Source organism: Onychomys torridus, chromosome 9 (genome assembly GCF_903995425.1).
Source record: "Onychomys torridus chromosome 9, mOncTor1.1, whole genome shotgun sequence".
In the NCBI taxonomy this organism is placed as follows: domain Eukaryota; kingdom Metazoa; phylum Chordata; class Mammalia; order Rodentia; family Cricetidae; genus Onychomys; species Onychomys torridus.
This window is the reverse complement of record NC_050451.1, coordinates 64154915-64167370: the sequence shown is the minus strand read 5'-3', so window position 1 is coordinate 64167370 and position 12456 is coordinate 64154915. Positions and strand designations below refer to the sequence as shown.

The 12456-nt window shown below is 43.9% G+C and overlaps 1 protein-coding gene across 1 annotated transcript in view; it reads left to right on the top strand.

Annotated features, from left to right (window-relative positions):
- The window catches only part of Gtf2f2 (general transcription factor IIF subunit 2), a 120484-nt gene extending 110183 nt beyond the window's left edge, over positions 1 to 10301 (top strand). Inside the window, exon 8 of the mRNA XM_036199687.1 lies at positions 9616 to 10301. Within this exon, the coding sequence (XP_036055580.1) occupies positions 9616 to 9735 (120 nt within the window). The 3' untranslated portion in view covers positions 9736 to 10301. The remainder of the gene's footprint in view (positions 1 to 9615) is intronic.
- The last annotated feature ends 2155 nt before the right edge of the window (positions 10302 to 12456 follow it).

Genomic DNA, 12456 nt, shown 5'->3' with positions numbered 1-12456 from the left:
TTTTTTAAGATTAATTTAGTAACATGTTCGAATATCTCAAGCTTATATAGATGGTGCTACACAGGTAATAGTATTGGGGACAGGTGTCCGGGAAACAAAATTGTGTGTTATTTATGTACAACATGTAAATGGGACATTCCTGTAGGTGGTAACCCAGAAAATTGGTCTTTAATATTTTTTTTAAATGCCATGAGTTGGGCAGGCATATGTCACATATGTGTATGTGGCTGGAAAAAAAATTTTTTAATATGTAGCCCAGGCCAGCCTTGAACTCAAGAGAGTAGTGTAGCTGGTGTCACATAGGGCTTCCTCCTGCCTCAAGCTTCCTAAGTGCTCAGTTGACAGGTACCTGCCAGCACACAGTTCCCTTTTCATTATTATTCCAACTTAAAGCTTCTGTTGGCAGAATAAACTGTATTGAAATGTATCAATCAGGGCAGTTAGTATATGAACAGTCACAAGATGATCCCCACAGTCAGCTTCAGAACATGCACCCCAAAGAAAGCCATATGCATTAGCACTCACCCACCCCCAGTTCTACAAATCTATAGCTCTGCTTTCTGTCTTGACACATTTTCCTGGGTAAGAATTCAAACTCAGTTATTTTTTCAAAATAAGTGGTGTAGCCGGGTGGTGGTGGCACTCAGGAGGCAGAGGTAGGTGGATCACTGTGAGTTCTAGGACAGCCTGTTCTAAAGAGCAAGTTCTAGGACAGCCACTGCTATGAGAGAAACCGTGTCTCAGGATGGGGGGAAAGTGGTGCTTTCTCTTTTATTTTATTAAGACTTGGATATCTGTGGTTTCGAGTATGTACACTATGTTGTTTTATTCCCAGCTTTAAACCATTATAGCCCAGCCTTTAATAACCCAAGTCAGCTATTCCATATACAAGTGAACTATTCCAGAACTGAAGCCCATCTTTAACCAGAGTTACAGAGCCAGGTGTGGTAGTGCACACTTCTAATGCCAGCACTCAGGAGTCAGAGGCAGGCAAAGAGTTTGAGGCCAGCATGGACCAGCCAGAGCTACATACTGAGAGATTGTTTTGAAAATTAAAAAGAACCCTTCAGAACTATAAGCCATTTGCCACTGCCAGACAAGTAAGGCTTTTTTAGCATAGAAATATTAATGCAATAATTAGCTAGTTTTTTTCCTAAAAAAATAGAAACAGTCATCAAAAGTCTCCCAACCAAAAAAAGCCCAGGACCAGATGGTTTCAGTGCAGAACTCTACCAGACTTTCAAAGAAGAACTAATTCCAATACTCTTCAAATTGTTCCACACAATAGAAACAGAAGGAACACTACCAAATTCTTTTCATGAGGCTGCAATTACCCTGATACCCAAACCACACAAAGATGCAACAATGAAGGAGAATTACAGACCAATCTCCCTCATGAACATAAATGCAAAAATACGCAACAAAATATTGGCAAACCGAATCCAAGAATACATCAAAAAAATTATCCATCATAACTGAGTAGGTTTCATCCCAGGGATGCAAGGTGTAATACACCATATAAACAAACTGAAAGGAGAAAAAAAAAAAAACACATGATCATCTCAATAGATGCTGAAAAAGCCTTTGACAAAATCCAACACCCCTTCATGATAAAGGTCTTAGATCAGGAATACAAGGAACATTCCTAAACATAATAAAGGCAATCTACAGCAAGCCAACAGCCAACATCAAATTAAATGGAGAAAAACTCAAAGCAATACCACTAAAATCAGGAACAAGACAAGGCTGTCCACTCTCCCCATATTTATTCAGTATAGTACTTGAAGTTCTAGCTAGAACAACAAAAGGAGATCAAAGGGATACAAATTGGAAAATTGGAAAAGAAGAAGTCAAACTTTCACTATTTGCAGATGATATGATAGTGTACATAAGTGACCCCAAAAATTCTACCAGGGAACTCCTACAGCTGATAAACACCTTCAGTAAAGTGGCAGGATACAAGATCAGCTCAAAAAAAAATCAGTAGCCAAAAAAATGATACACAAATGATAAAAGGGCTGAGAAAGAAGTCAGAGAAACATCACCCTTTACAATAGCCACAAATAATATAAAATACCTTGGGACAACACTAACTAAACAAGTGAAGGGCCTTTTTGACAAGAACTTTAAATCTCTAATGAAAGAAATTGAAGAAGATATCAGAAAATGGAAGGATCTCCATGCTTGTGGATAGGTAAGATTAACAGTAAAAATGGCAATCTTACCAAAAGCAATCTACAGATTCAATACAATCCCCATCAAAATCCCAACACAATTCTTCACAGACTTGGAAAGAAAAGTACTCAACTTCATATGGAAAAACAAAAGACCCAGGATAGCTAAAAGAATCCTATATAATAAAGCAACCTCTGGAGGCATCACAATCCCTGACCTCAAGCTCTCTATAGAGCTATAGTAATAAAAACAGCCTGTACTGGTATAAAAACCAAGATACAGACCAATGGAATCGAATTGAAGACCCTGACATTAATCCAAGCACATGTGAACACCTGATTTTTGACAAGCCAAAACTATACAATGGAAAAAAGAAAGTATCTTCAACAAATGGATGTCAATATGTAAAAGATTACAAATAGATCCATATCTGTCACCATGCACAAAACTCACATCCAAGTGGATCAAAGACCTCAATATAAATCCAGTTACACTAAACTTAATAGAGGAGAAAGTAGGAAGTACACTTGAACGCATTGGCACCAGAGACCACTTCCTAAATATAACACCAACAGCGCAGACACTGAGCACAACAATTAATAAATGGGACCTCTTGAAACTGAGAAGCTTTTGCAGGGCAAAAGACACAGTCAGTAAGACAAAAAGACAGCCTACAGAATGGGAAAAGATCTTCACCAACCCCACATCTGACAGAGGACTGATCTCCACAGTATATAAAGAACTCAAGGGTTGGGGATTTAGCTCAGTGGTAGAGCGCTTGCCTAGCAAGCACAAGGCCCTGGGTTCAATCCTCAGCTCAAAAAAAAAAAAAAAGAACTTAAGAAACTAGACATTAAAATACTGAACAATCCAATTAAACAATGGACTAAAGAGCTAAATAGAGAATTCACAAAAGAACAAATGGCTGGAAGACATTTAAAAAAATGCTCAACATCCTTAATCATCAGAGAAATGCAAATCAAAACGACTCTGAGATACCACCTTACACGTGTCAGAATGGCTATGATCAAAAACAGTAATGGCAGTCAATGTTGGAGAGGATGTAGAGCAAAGGGAACACTCCTCCACTGTTGGTGGGAGTGTAAACTTGTACAACCACTGTGGAAGTCAGTATGGCAGTTTCTCAGAAAATTGGGAATCAAACTACCTCAAGACCTGGAAACAACCTAGATGCTTGTCGACTGAAGAATGGATTAAGAAAATGTGGTACATATACACAATGGAGTACTATTCAGTAGAGAAAAACAATGACAGCATGAAATTTGCAAGCAAATGGATGGAACTAGAAAAAATCATCCTGAGTGAGGTAACCCAAACCCAGAAAGACAAACATGGTATGTACTCATAAGTGGAATCTAGATATAAAGCAAAGAACAATCAGACTGCAACTCACTGAATCATGGAACCTATATATATAGCAGGGGGGATTCTAGGATGACTGTGGCTTATAATAAGCTTTGGTTTTACTCAGTTACTGAGCAAGCCTCAATGAAACATTTCACTATTAAGATAAGAATTTATACTGTATCAAGCTAATAACAGAAAAATAAGGTTGGGGGTTTAGCTCAGTGGTAGAGCACTTGCCTAGCAAGTACAAGGCCCTGGGTTCAGTCCTCAGCTCTGGCAATAAATAAATAAATTTTTAAAGATTAAAAAATAAAAATAAATTATTAAAAATAATAATAATTAGCTAGTTTTCAATGTTTGAATAAAATGTAAAGTTGAATTGAGCAGGGTCTTATCCTTTGACCATTTTATTGCCAGTCTGTAGGCTGCTTTGAGTTTTCAAGGGAGAAATAGAAGCAGTGGAGACCCAGAGAAGACACAGGATGGGGGTGGGGTGGCTAGTGAGGTGAAAAGGAGAGACCCGCAGGCCTCAGCACCACCTTCCATCTCCTGTTCAGTTTAGTCTGTCTGAAGTAGTGGGGGCATCTGTCGCCCTTCTTCACTGTTTACTCCTAATGTGCAGTTTGTTTCTTAATGAGCAGTTCTGTGCCTTAAGTCACTAACAGCCTCATCAACAGTCCTTTGTTCCGTTGACATCTCTGACAGGAGTCACTTACTCACACAGAAGAGTCTGTTTATACCCTGTTACAAGACACACAATCCCCATGTGCCACCTGGGGCACACAGATCTGCATATTGGGCACTTGGTCTAAACTTGTGGGGCCAGTTTTATGACCAGAAGCCAAACAGGGTCTATGATTAGTAGCTGTAATCTGCTCCATGACAGAGCTGTTCATAAACAAGTTCAGTTGATTTGTTATTATGTAAATAATGCTTATCACTGAAATGCTTAATAAAATGAAATGCAGATCAGTCCTCTGAGGTTGGCAGAGCTGGAGAAGGAAAGAACTGGGTGGGTGATGTGGCAGGAAGCAGAGAGGAAACCATGGGTTGCTTGCACCCCCTCCTAGGCTAGAGCGGGGCAGGCATGGAAGTCCGTTGGCCGATTCTGACTTGTCACTCACCAGTTTTATCCTGAGCACAAACACAAAGCCCATCCTGATCCTTTGGCGCTGTGCTCAGGTATGCTCTGCTCCACTAGCTGTTGCTTCCCTCCCACACATCCCTTTGATGAGCGAGCGCCGAGGTGGAGCCAGTGTCTGCATGATGTGCTGCTTTGTGGCCCACACTGAGGAGAAACATCCTAGTCCCCTGTGACTCAAAGCGCTACCAGTTGCTGGCGTCCTTTCTGAAAGGCAGGCATTGGGGTGGGAAAGTAAGTTGGAGCTGCTCAGTTTTTAAGTATGTGCTTCTTTCTGCACTGAATTACTGTCATGAAATGATCCAGTACTCATCCTCAGAGAACTTAAGAGCTTCACAGGCAGGAGCAGCGGCCCAGCCCTTCCCCGGGCTCCTACCGCACGCCGTGTATGTGACTCTCACTGTGCTTGCCTAGTCTCCACCTGATCCGATCTGCAAGGAAGACTGAGGTTCTGTCCCACTTGAGTGGCAGGTAGTCAGTGCCCAGAGCAAATACTGGGATGGATAACTAAGGGAATGAGATTAACAATTTTCAGTCCTCGTAAAATTTTTCACATTTCGTCTCTCTCTCCAGCATTATTATGTGGTCTGGTATGCTTTCCTGCATATAACTACAGCACAGCTTTTCATAATGAACATTCAAATTCAGGTAGTGCAGTTCACTCAGTTTTGCTCCTCAAACTGTCCCTGCCTATTCCAGAAGTAAGACTCCAGAAAGTGTAGAAGTAACAAGAATTGGAGTTCATTTCTCGAGACCTTCTTAGCAGCTCCCCAGTCACTCTGCTACCTAGTCAGTTGCTCAAGCACCCTACTCACTCCAATAGTACCCGGCATCAGTGATGTACAGGGAGGCCTGGCAGGGGCACATGATTTAAGAGGAGAGAGACACGTAAAGAAATTAGGCCTGAAGGCAGTCTAAGCACAGAGAGCCAAAACTGGGTTATTACAGAAACTGTAAGGAGGGGCTGTCGTAGAAGGGTGGGCAGTGTGGGGTGCAGTTGTGTGGGTTGAGGTGACTGCTGGAGAAAACTGCTCTGGGGAAGTGACATAAGCCGAACGTAAAGGACACAAGGTTGAGACGTGAGGGGCAGGGTAAGTGTTACAGGGAGGAGGCACCTAGCGTGGAGAACTCAGAAGCCAGAGAATGGCAAGTGGGACAGAAGACAAGCCAGCCAGAGTAGATGCCCCTGGAGGAATCTGAGATGAGAGTTGCAGGCCAGGAGACATCTTTGAAACACCTCACTGTTGTCTGGTGCGCCGACTAGTTTTAAATCAGCCTGACACAAGCTAGAGAGATCTGAAAGAAGGAGCCTCAACTGAGAAAGTCTCTGTAAGATCTGGCTCTTTGGCATGTTCTTAATTAGTGATCCATTTGTATAGGCAGGTATTTATCAGGACTGCCGGCTCCCCAATAAACACACCGAGACTTAATATTAACTATAATGCTCACCAGCTCTTATAACTTAAATTAACCCATATTTTTATCTCAGTTCTACCACATGGTTCATGACTTGTTAGCTCGTTTTCTATACATCCTGCTTCCTCTTTTGGGCTCACAACTCCTCTGATTCTGCCCTTCTTCATCCCAGCATTTTCTCTGCCCCAAAAATCCTGCCTAACCATCAGCCAATCAGCTTTTTATTAATAATGAGAGCAGTACATATTTACAGTGTACAAAGGTTGTTCCACAGCAGTTATGGGGGGGGGGGGCAGATCATTGTGGGTGGTGCCATCCCTGGGCTGGTAGTTCTGGGTTCTATAAGGAACACATCTTCCTCCTGTTAGGGATTTTTCTGAACATGTTTTACCCTGTAGCTACTACTTCTTCCTCGAAAACACTATGCCTACCCCCCTTGCCAAGGCCTTTCATTTGGTTGGAATAAAATGTCTTATGATTTGAAACATCCTAAAGACAAAGGAAATTGGAAACCACCACCCTGCAGAGTTAGAGCCCAGTTAAGTGTTTTCTGATTCTGTTTTGTTACTGACCAGGTCAGTAGGTGGTGAGTATCTCATCCCTTCTCACTGTTGCAGTAAGTTCGGGACTGCCTTCCCAGATGAAGGGGACTGCATGGGAAACAGCCAACCTGTAGAGTGAAGACTTGGTCTTTGTGGTTGTGAGCCTAGCCCCTCCCAGCTGAGCCATCTCTCCATCCCTGTGCAGACATTCTCACTGTTTCAAGTGAGCCCTTCTGGCTTTCCTTCTTCTTGGCCTAGATTATAGGTAGGCACAAAACTTGAAGTCAGGAGAGCTGCTTTTCTCTGGGCTGCTGAAATGCTCCTGGTGGTGGATGTTTGCATGTAGCCCCGCTCTGGTGCATCTACAACCATGTGATTGTTCGTGCACCAGCATCTTAGCAGCCGCACAATAGACCATTCTTCTGAAATTCTACAAAGATGTCATTCTTGGCACCTAAACTGAGATCATTTGTGCCTAACCCATCATTTTCCATTTATGAATCCAATGTAATTAGAAAGTAGTTCATGAACAGTGTCCCATTTTTCAAGTGTAATTTGAAATAGCAAATGGCAGACGTGCACATTACCTGCATGCCCAAGCCTCTGCTTACTCATTCACACTCATTCCTTCAGCAAAGCTGACTATAGAAGGTGTGGGAGGCAGGCGAGCCGCCTGGGAACCCAGGACTCACTGTTTGTTCATTGCTGCCACCTGCTGGGGCCTGGGAAGGCTGGCCAGGAGACCAGGGACCTTCACGCGCTCTGGTTTTCAGCCGTTAAATTTCCAAATGGCAGCCTACCCTGGCTAAATAGATTGTGCTGTGTTATTCCAAATCAGCCTGGGTAGGAGTTTGACTATTTGGTAACCTGCACTGGTTCAGAGAACAAAGGATATCAAGGGCTCACTGATCCTGGAGCATCAGAGCTTCAACAGCTTTAAAGCAGATATGGTGGAACTTCAGAGTAGTTGAACAGATCAGCTAGGAAAGGCAGACTTCCTCTTGCCTGGCATGGTGAAGCATGCCCCTAATACCAGCACTCTCAGGGAAACAGAGGAGGGAAGAATCCAGGCTTGAGGGTCAGCCTAGACAGCTCATGAGACCTTGTCTCAAAAAACAAGGACAAGTCTGCATATGGTGGCACTGCGGAGGTTGAGAAAGGCAGATCTCTACTAGTTTAGGGCCAGCCTGGTCTACATAGAGAATTGCAGACCCTGTTTAGAAGGGAAGGGGGCATAATGGCATACACCTTTAATCCCAGTACTCTAAAAGCAGAAGCAGGTGGATTTCTGTGAGTTTGAAGCGAGCTGGGCATATGCACACACTGGAGCTTACTAAAGATCCACACACAATGTGGTTTGGGTGGTAATGCATGCAGTGCAAATATTATCTGGGCAGTGGCTCCTCCACCATCAGTGCCTCTCCTCTGAGTGGATTAGCTCTCCTGCAATGAGAGCAGCCATCTTACTATTGTGGCTGATTCTTTGAAGCACATAGTCAAATTAGGTTGATTGGGTTTTCTGTGGCAGAACATATCACTTGTGAATAACTTCTTTCTCTTAGAAACTACTATAGTCTGTATTGGTCAGTTTATAGTGGGTGCTTCAGTGGGCTTCGGCAAATAGGCAGTGTTTTGTAGTATACTAGCTGGTGTGCTCATTATTAGTTCTTAGTCCTCTCCCGTCTTTGGTAGTCTCGGGCAACACAAAGATGATGCCTTTCCTTAGTCTACAGGAAGGGGGTATTCTGAAACTCTAAGTTCGAAGAGCCTTGTTAGTCGGATGGGGTGGGGCTCTCAGTTTTAATCCCAGTACTCAGGAAGTGGAGGCTCATGGAACGCTGGGAGTTGAGGCCTCTCTGGCTTACATCTGAGGGTCTAGACCAGCCAAGACTGCGTGATGAGATGAGACCCTGTCTGTAAAAGAAGAAACCTCATCTTAGAAGTGGGAATTGTAGGTAGTTGTCATGTGCTTGCTTCTTGACTTTTACTTCCCGTACCTGCAGTGTGTGTCATTTGTGTGTGCGCAGTCTGTGAACTGAGTCTGTTAAGCCACTGAAGTCAAGAGAAGATTGCCCTCCATATAGTTCAGTGAACATTCAGCAGCCATCACTAAAGTGTGTTTTCTGAGGAAAAAAAAATTAGAGATACATTTTACAATTGCAAATTGCTGGCTTTGCTTCTGTAAACTTGCTTGCGTTAGACACTGACCCATCCTCTCCCTGGAAATAAGCAAAAAGTTTCAGAGCCCAGCCGTCGGCCTTGGGACAAGGTCTGCAATTATAGATTAAAATAATAATAAGTCCCTGTTTAAAAAAATTCCTCAAAGAGGACCCAAGATAAGGACCATCTGGTGAGTCCAGCAAACTAGGTCAAATGTCAGCCAATCACAAGCCTGCAACTATGCGAACTCCCCTCCAGAGTAACCGCTCCCCCTAGACCTCCCCTGAGCCAACCAGTGTAGGACGAATGTTACAAAATTTCCCGCGTAACAAAATGATTGCTGAAATAGATGATGATTTTTAAATTGGGCCAAACCCGGGGCACCTGGTATCTTATGCTAATTTTGTAGTTTCTGCCTTTAAAAATGCTTGTAACCGCTGCTCCGGGCTCTCTGACTGACCAGGACAGAGAGCCCACTTGCGCCAGTGCTGAATACATTCCTCTTGCGTGTTGCATCTGCTGGTTTGGAATCTTGGTTTCTGGGGGGGGCCCTCTCGCAGACGAAAGTATCCCAGGGCTCTGGGGTCTTTCATTTTCCTGTAAATCTTTTTCTTTATTGGGGAGGCCTAGGCCCTCGATGCACATAGTGAGTGTTTAGTGGGGTGTGCTATTCAACCTCTTCCTCAAAAACCCCACGTGGGTTTAAGAAACATTGGTTTTGTTACTTATGAATAGTTAGTGTATTTCAGGTGTTATTTTCCACCTTAATAATCTCCTCTGGGGCGTTTTTTGTTTGTTTGTTTTGTTTTTTAGGGATACCTGAAAGAAATCTTGAAAGAAATTGGCATTCAGAATGTAAAGGGGATTCACAAAAACACGTGGGAGCTGAAGCCGGAGTACAGGCATTACCAGACGGAAGAGAAGAGTGACTGAGAGGCGCGTGCTGCACGGGGAGAGGCCGCCATCAGCCCGCGGCTCACACCGCACTGCCCGCCTGCCCGCCCAGGGCAGCTCCTCTCAGTAACTGTCAGAGCGGGTCCTTCCCCGAAGCCTCTCAAGTGCTTCTCAAAGAGAAAGACGCTCTTTACAGGCTAAACTCCTGTTAAACCGTAGCATCCAGCTGGGCATGCCAGCACATGCCACATGTCCGACACTCAGGAGGCTGAGGCAGGAAGATGTGAGTTTGAGGCCAGCCTGGAAAACACAGCAAGACCTTCCCTCACAAAAGAAAAAAGTTTTCATGGTATGGATAGGGGTTTGGGAATTAAAACTGCTTTTGTTTTTAAGGGTTAACTTTTCAAGGAAAGTAGGACATTTCCTAAATGAAAATTGTCTGTATTGCTGAGAAACTAATGAGGGAGGGCCATCAACTACAGAAACTGTTAAGACAACACGGTCCAAGTTCCTTCTTCTGAAACTGAAGAGGGGATTCGTCTCCACAGAGGTAATGTCCACCTTCAACATATGTTAATAAAGGGACCTGTTCACTTTGTACTAAATGGCAGCTTTCATCACTGGCCTATTTTACCCTTACAGTATGATCAGAGAAACAGTCCAGACTATGGGTGTTAGTGTGCCTTTGTTTACTTTTAAAATAAGAAAATCAGGGCTAGAGAGTGGACGCAGGTCATGGGCATACATTGCTCTTGCTGAAGATAGGAGTTTAGTTCCCAGCATCACTTAGAATGGCTCACAGCTGCCTAGAACTCCCGCTCCAAGGGATCCATACCCTCTTCAAGTCTGCTCAGGCAGCCACACATACATTCACACAGACACATACATGAGAACATTTTTTTAAATCTCTTAATAATAATTGAAAATTAAGAACCTTTCCATTTTAAGATAAATCTCCTCTAACCAGATATAAGCTCTTTGGAGCCTGGCTCTGGCCTGAGAATTTCACTTCCCATCTGCAGGCAAGGGCTGACCTTTGACTATCAGATCCTATTGACAACTGAGTTAGGGCTGTAGGGTGGTGCAGCTGAGGTAGAAAGGGCTGGCACTGTTTCCTAGATCATCCAAATACCCTTTTCTTGTCATCTTTGATTGATTGTGGGTGGAAGCAGTCCATGCGCACCATGAGTTTCTTCTAGACAAAATGCCATGTGTTAAAGCAATCCTAAATCACACCTGCAAAGCAAAAGATCCTTCAACGAAGTGGAAAAGTTGCTTAGAGCTCGTGTGCATTTTGTTCTTTCTCTGCTCTGGGTACCTGCAGCCAAGCTGTACAAATGCCGGAAATGTAAGAAAGTGTTGTATGATGAAAGCAAAGAGGTAATTTTTCATCAAGAGAAGGAACTTAGCCAGTGGTGGTGGTGCACATCTTTAATCCTAGCACTCAGGAGGCAGAGGCAGGTGGATCTCTGACTGACTTCCAGGACAGCCAGGGCTACACAGAGAAACCCTGTCTCAAAGAAAACAGAAAAGGGAAAGCTGTAAGACACAGACCTCACCCTCCTGATGCAGTAGCCACGTATGCAACTTCACACTCCTGCTACCAGGATATGAAGATGCATGTAGAAACCTGTAGCTTCAGCCGGGCGGTGGTGGTGCACACCTTTAATCCCAGCACTTGGGAGGCAGAGCCAGGAGGATCTCTGTGAGTTCGAGGCCAGCCTGGTCTACAGAGCGAGATCTAGGACAGGCACCAAAGCTACACAGAGAAACCCTGTCTCAAAAAGACAAACCTGTAGCTTCAGTTTCAGTCACCGAATCCTGGAAAGCACTCAGCTGTGCACCAAATAGTAGATCAGACTTTGGTCTAATCTTGCACTGGGTCTCTTCCCATAGTGAAGATGAGGGACTCCTGATACACACAGTTGGATAGATCTCTGGTGCATTTGATGTGGCCACCTACTGTATGCTTCCCTCTAGCATCTGCAAGAGCAGAACAGGAGAAAAAAAGTAGACCAGTATTTGCATGGGGTCTACTTGGGAAATACTACAAAGACAAGCGAACTTTGGACAATGAAAATGCTGATTGCTTCTGTGATTATATGCTATGAATGAAGATTTGATGTGCATGTTTAAAAGGTGCCTTACTGCAGATAAGTCTTGTCAGGTGCAGTGGCATATGCCTATAATCCCAGCAGAGGGTAAACTGAGGCAAGAGGACTGCACTTCCAGCCCAGGCCATGTAGCAGGGCCCTGCCAACAGACAGTTTTGGAAGGGAGAGAGGGACATGTTTTCGGCCACTTTAATGGGGGTGGGGGAGACGACACTAGAGATTTAGCCTTGGGCCTGTGCATGCTATCATGCTCTCCACAAGCACTTAGTGTCCCAGACAGGCCTGGAACTTTGGGTCCTCTTGCCTTAGTATCCTGAGGAGCCGGGGTTGTAGGCCTATACCACAAGGCCCTGGTCAGACTGACTTTTCAAAATTAAATAGAGTGAAAACTAGAACAAATGTCCATACAGGGAAGGTTAACTAACTGGTCTATGGAATGGAATATCTACAGCAGTTTAAAAGAATGTGGTATGCTGTTGTGAACTGACAGTTTCCTGCGCTTCAGTAGAAGAAATGTGTTTCAGAACAATGTTAAGGGCTAGAGAGATGGCTCAGTCATTAAGAGCATTTGTTGCTCTTGGAGAGGACTGAGCTTTGGATCCCAGCTCCCACAGTGATTCACACCTAACTACAGCCCCAGTTCCAG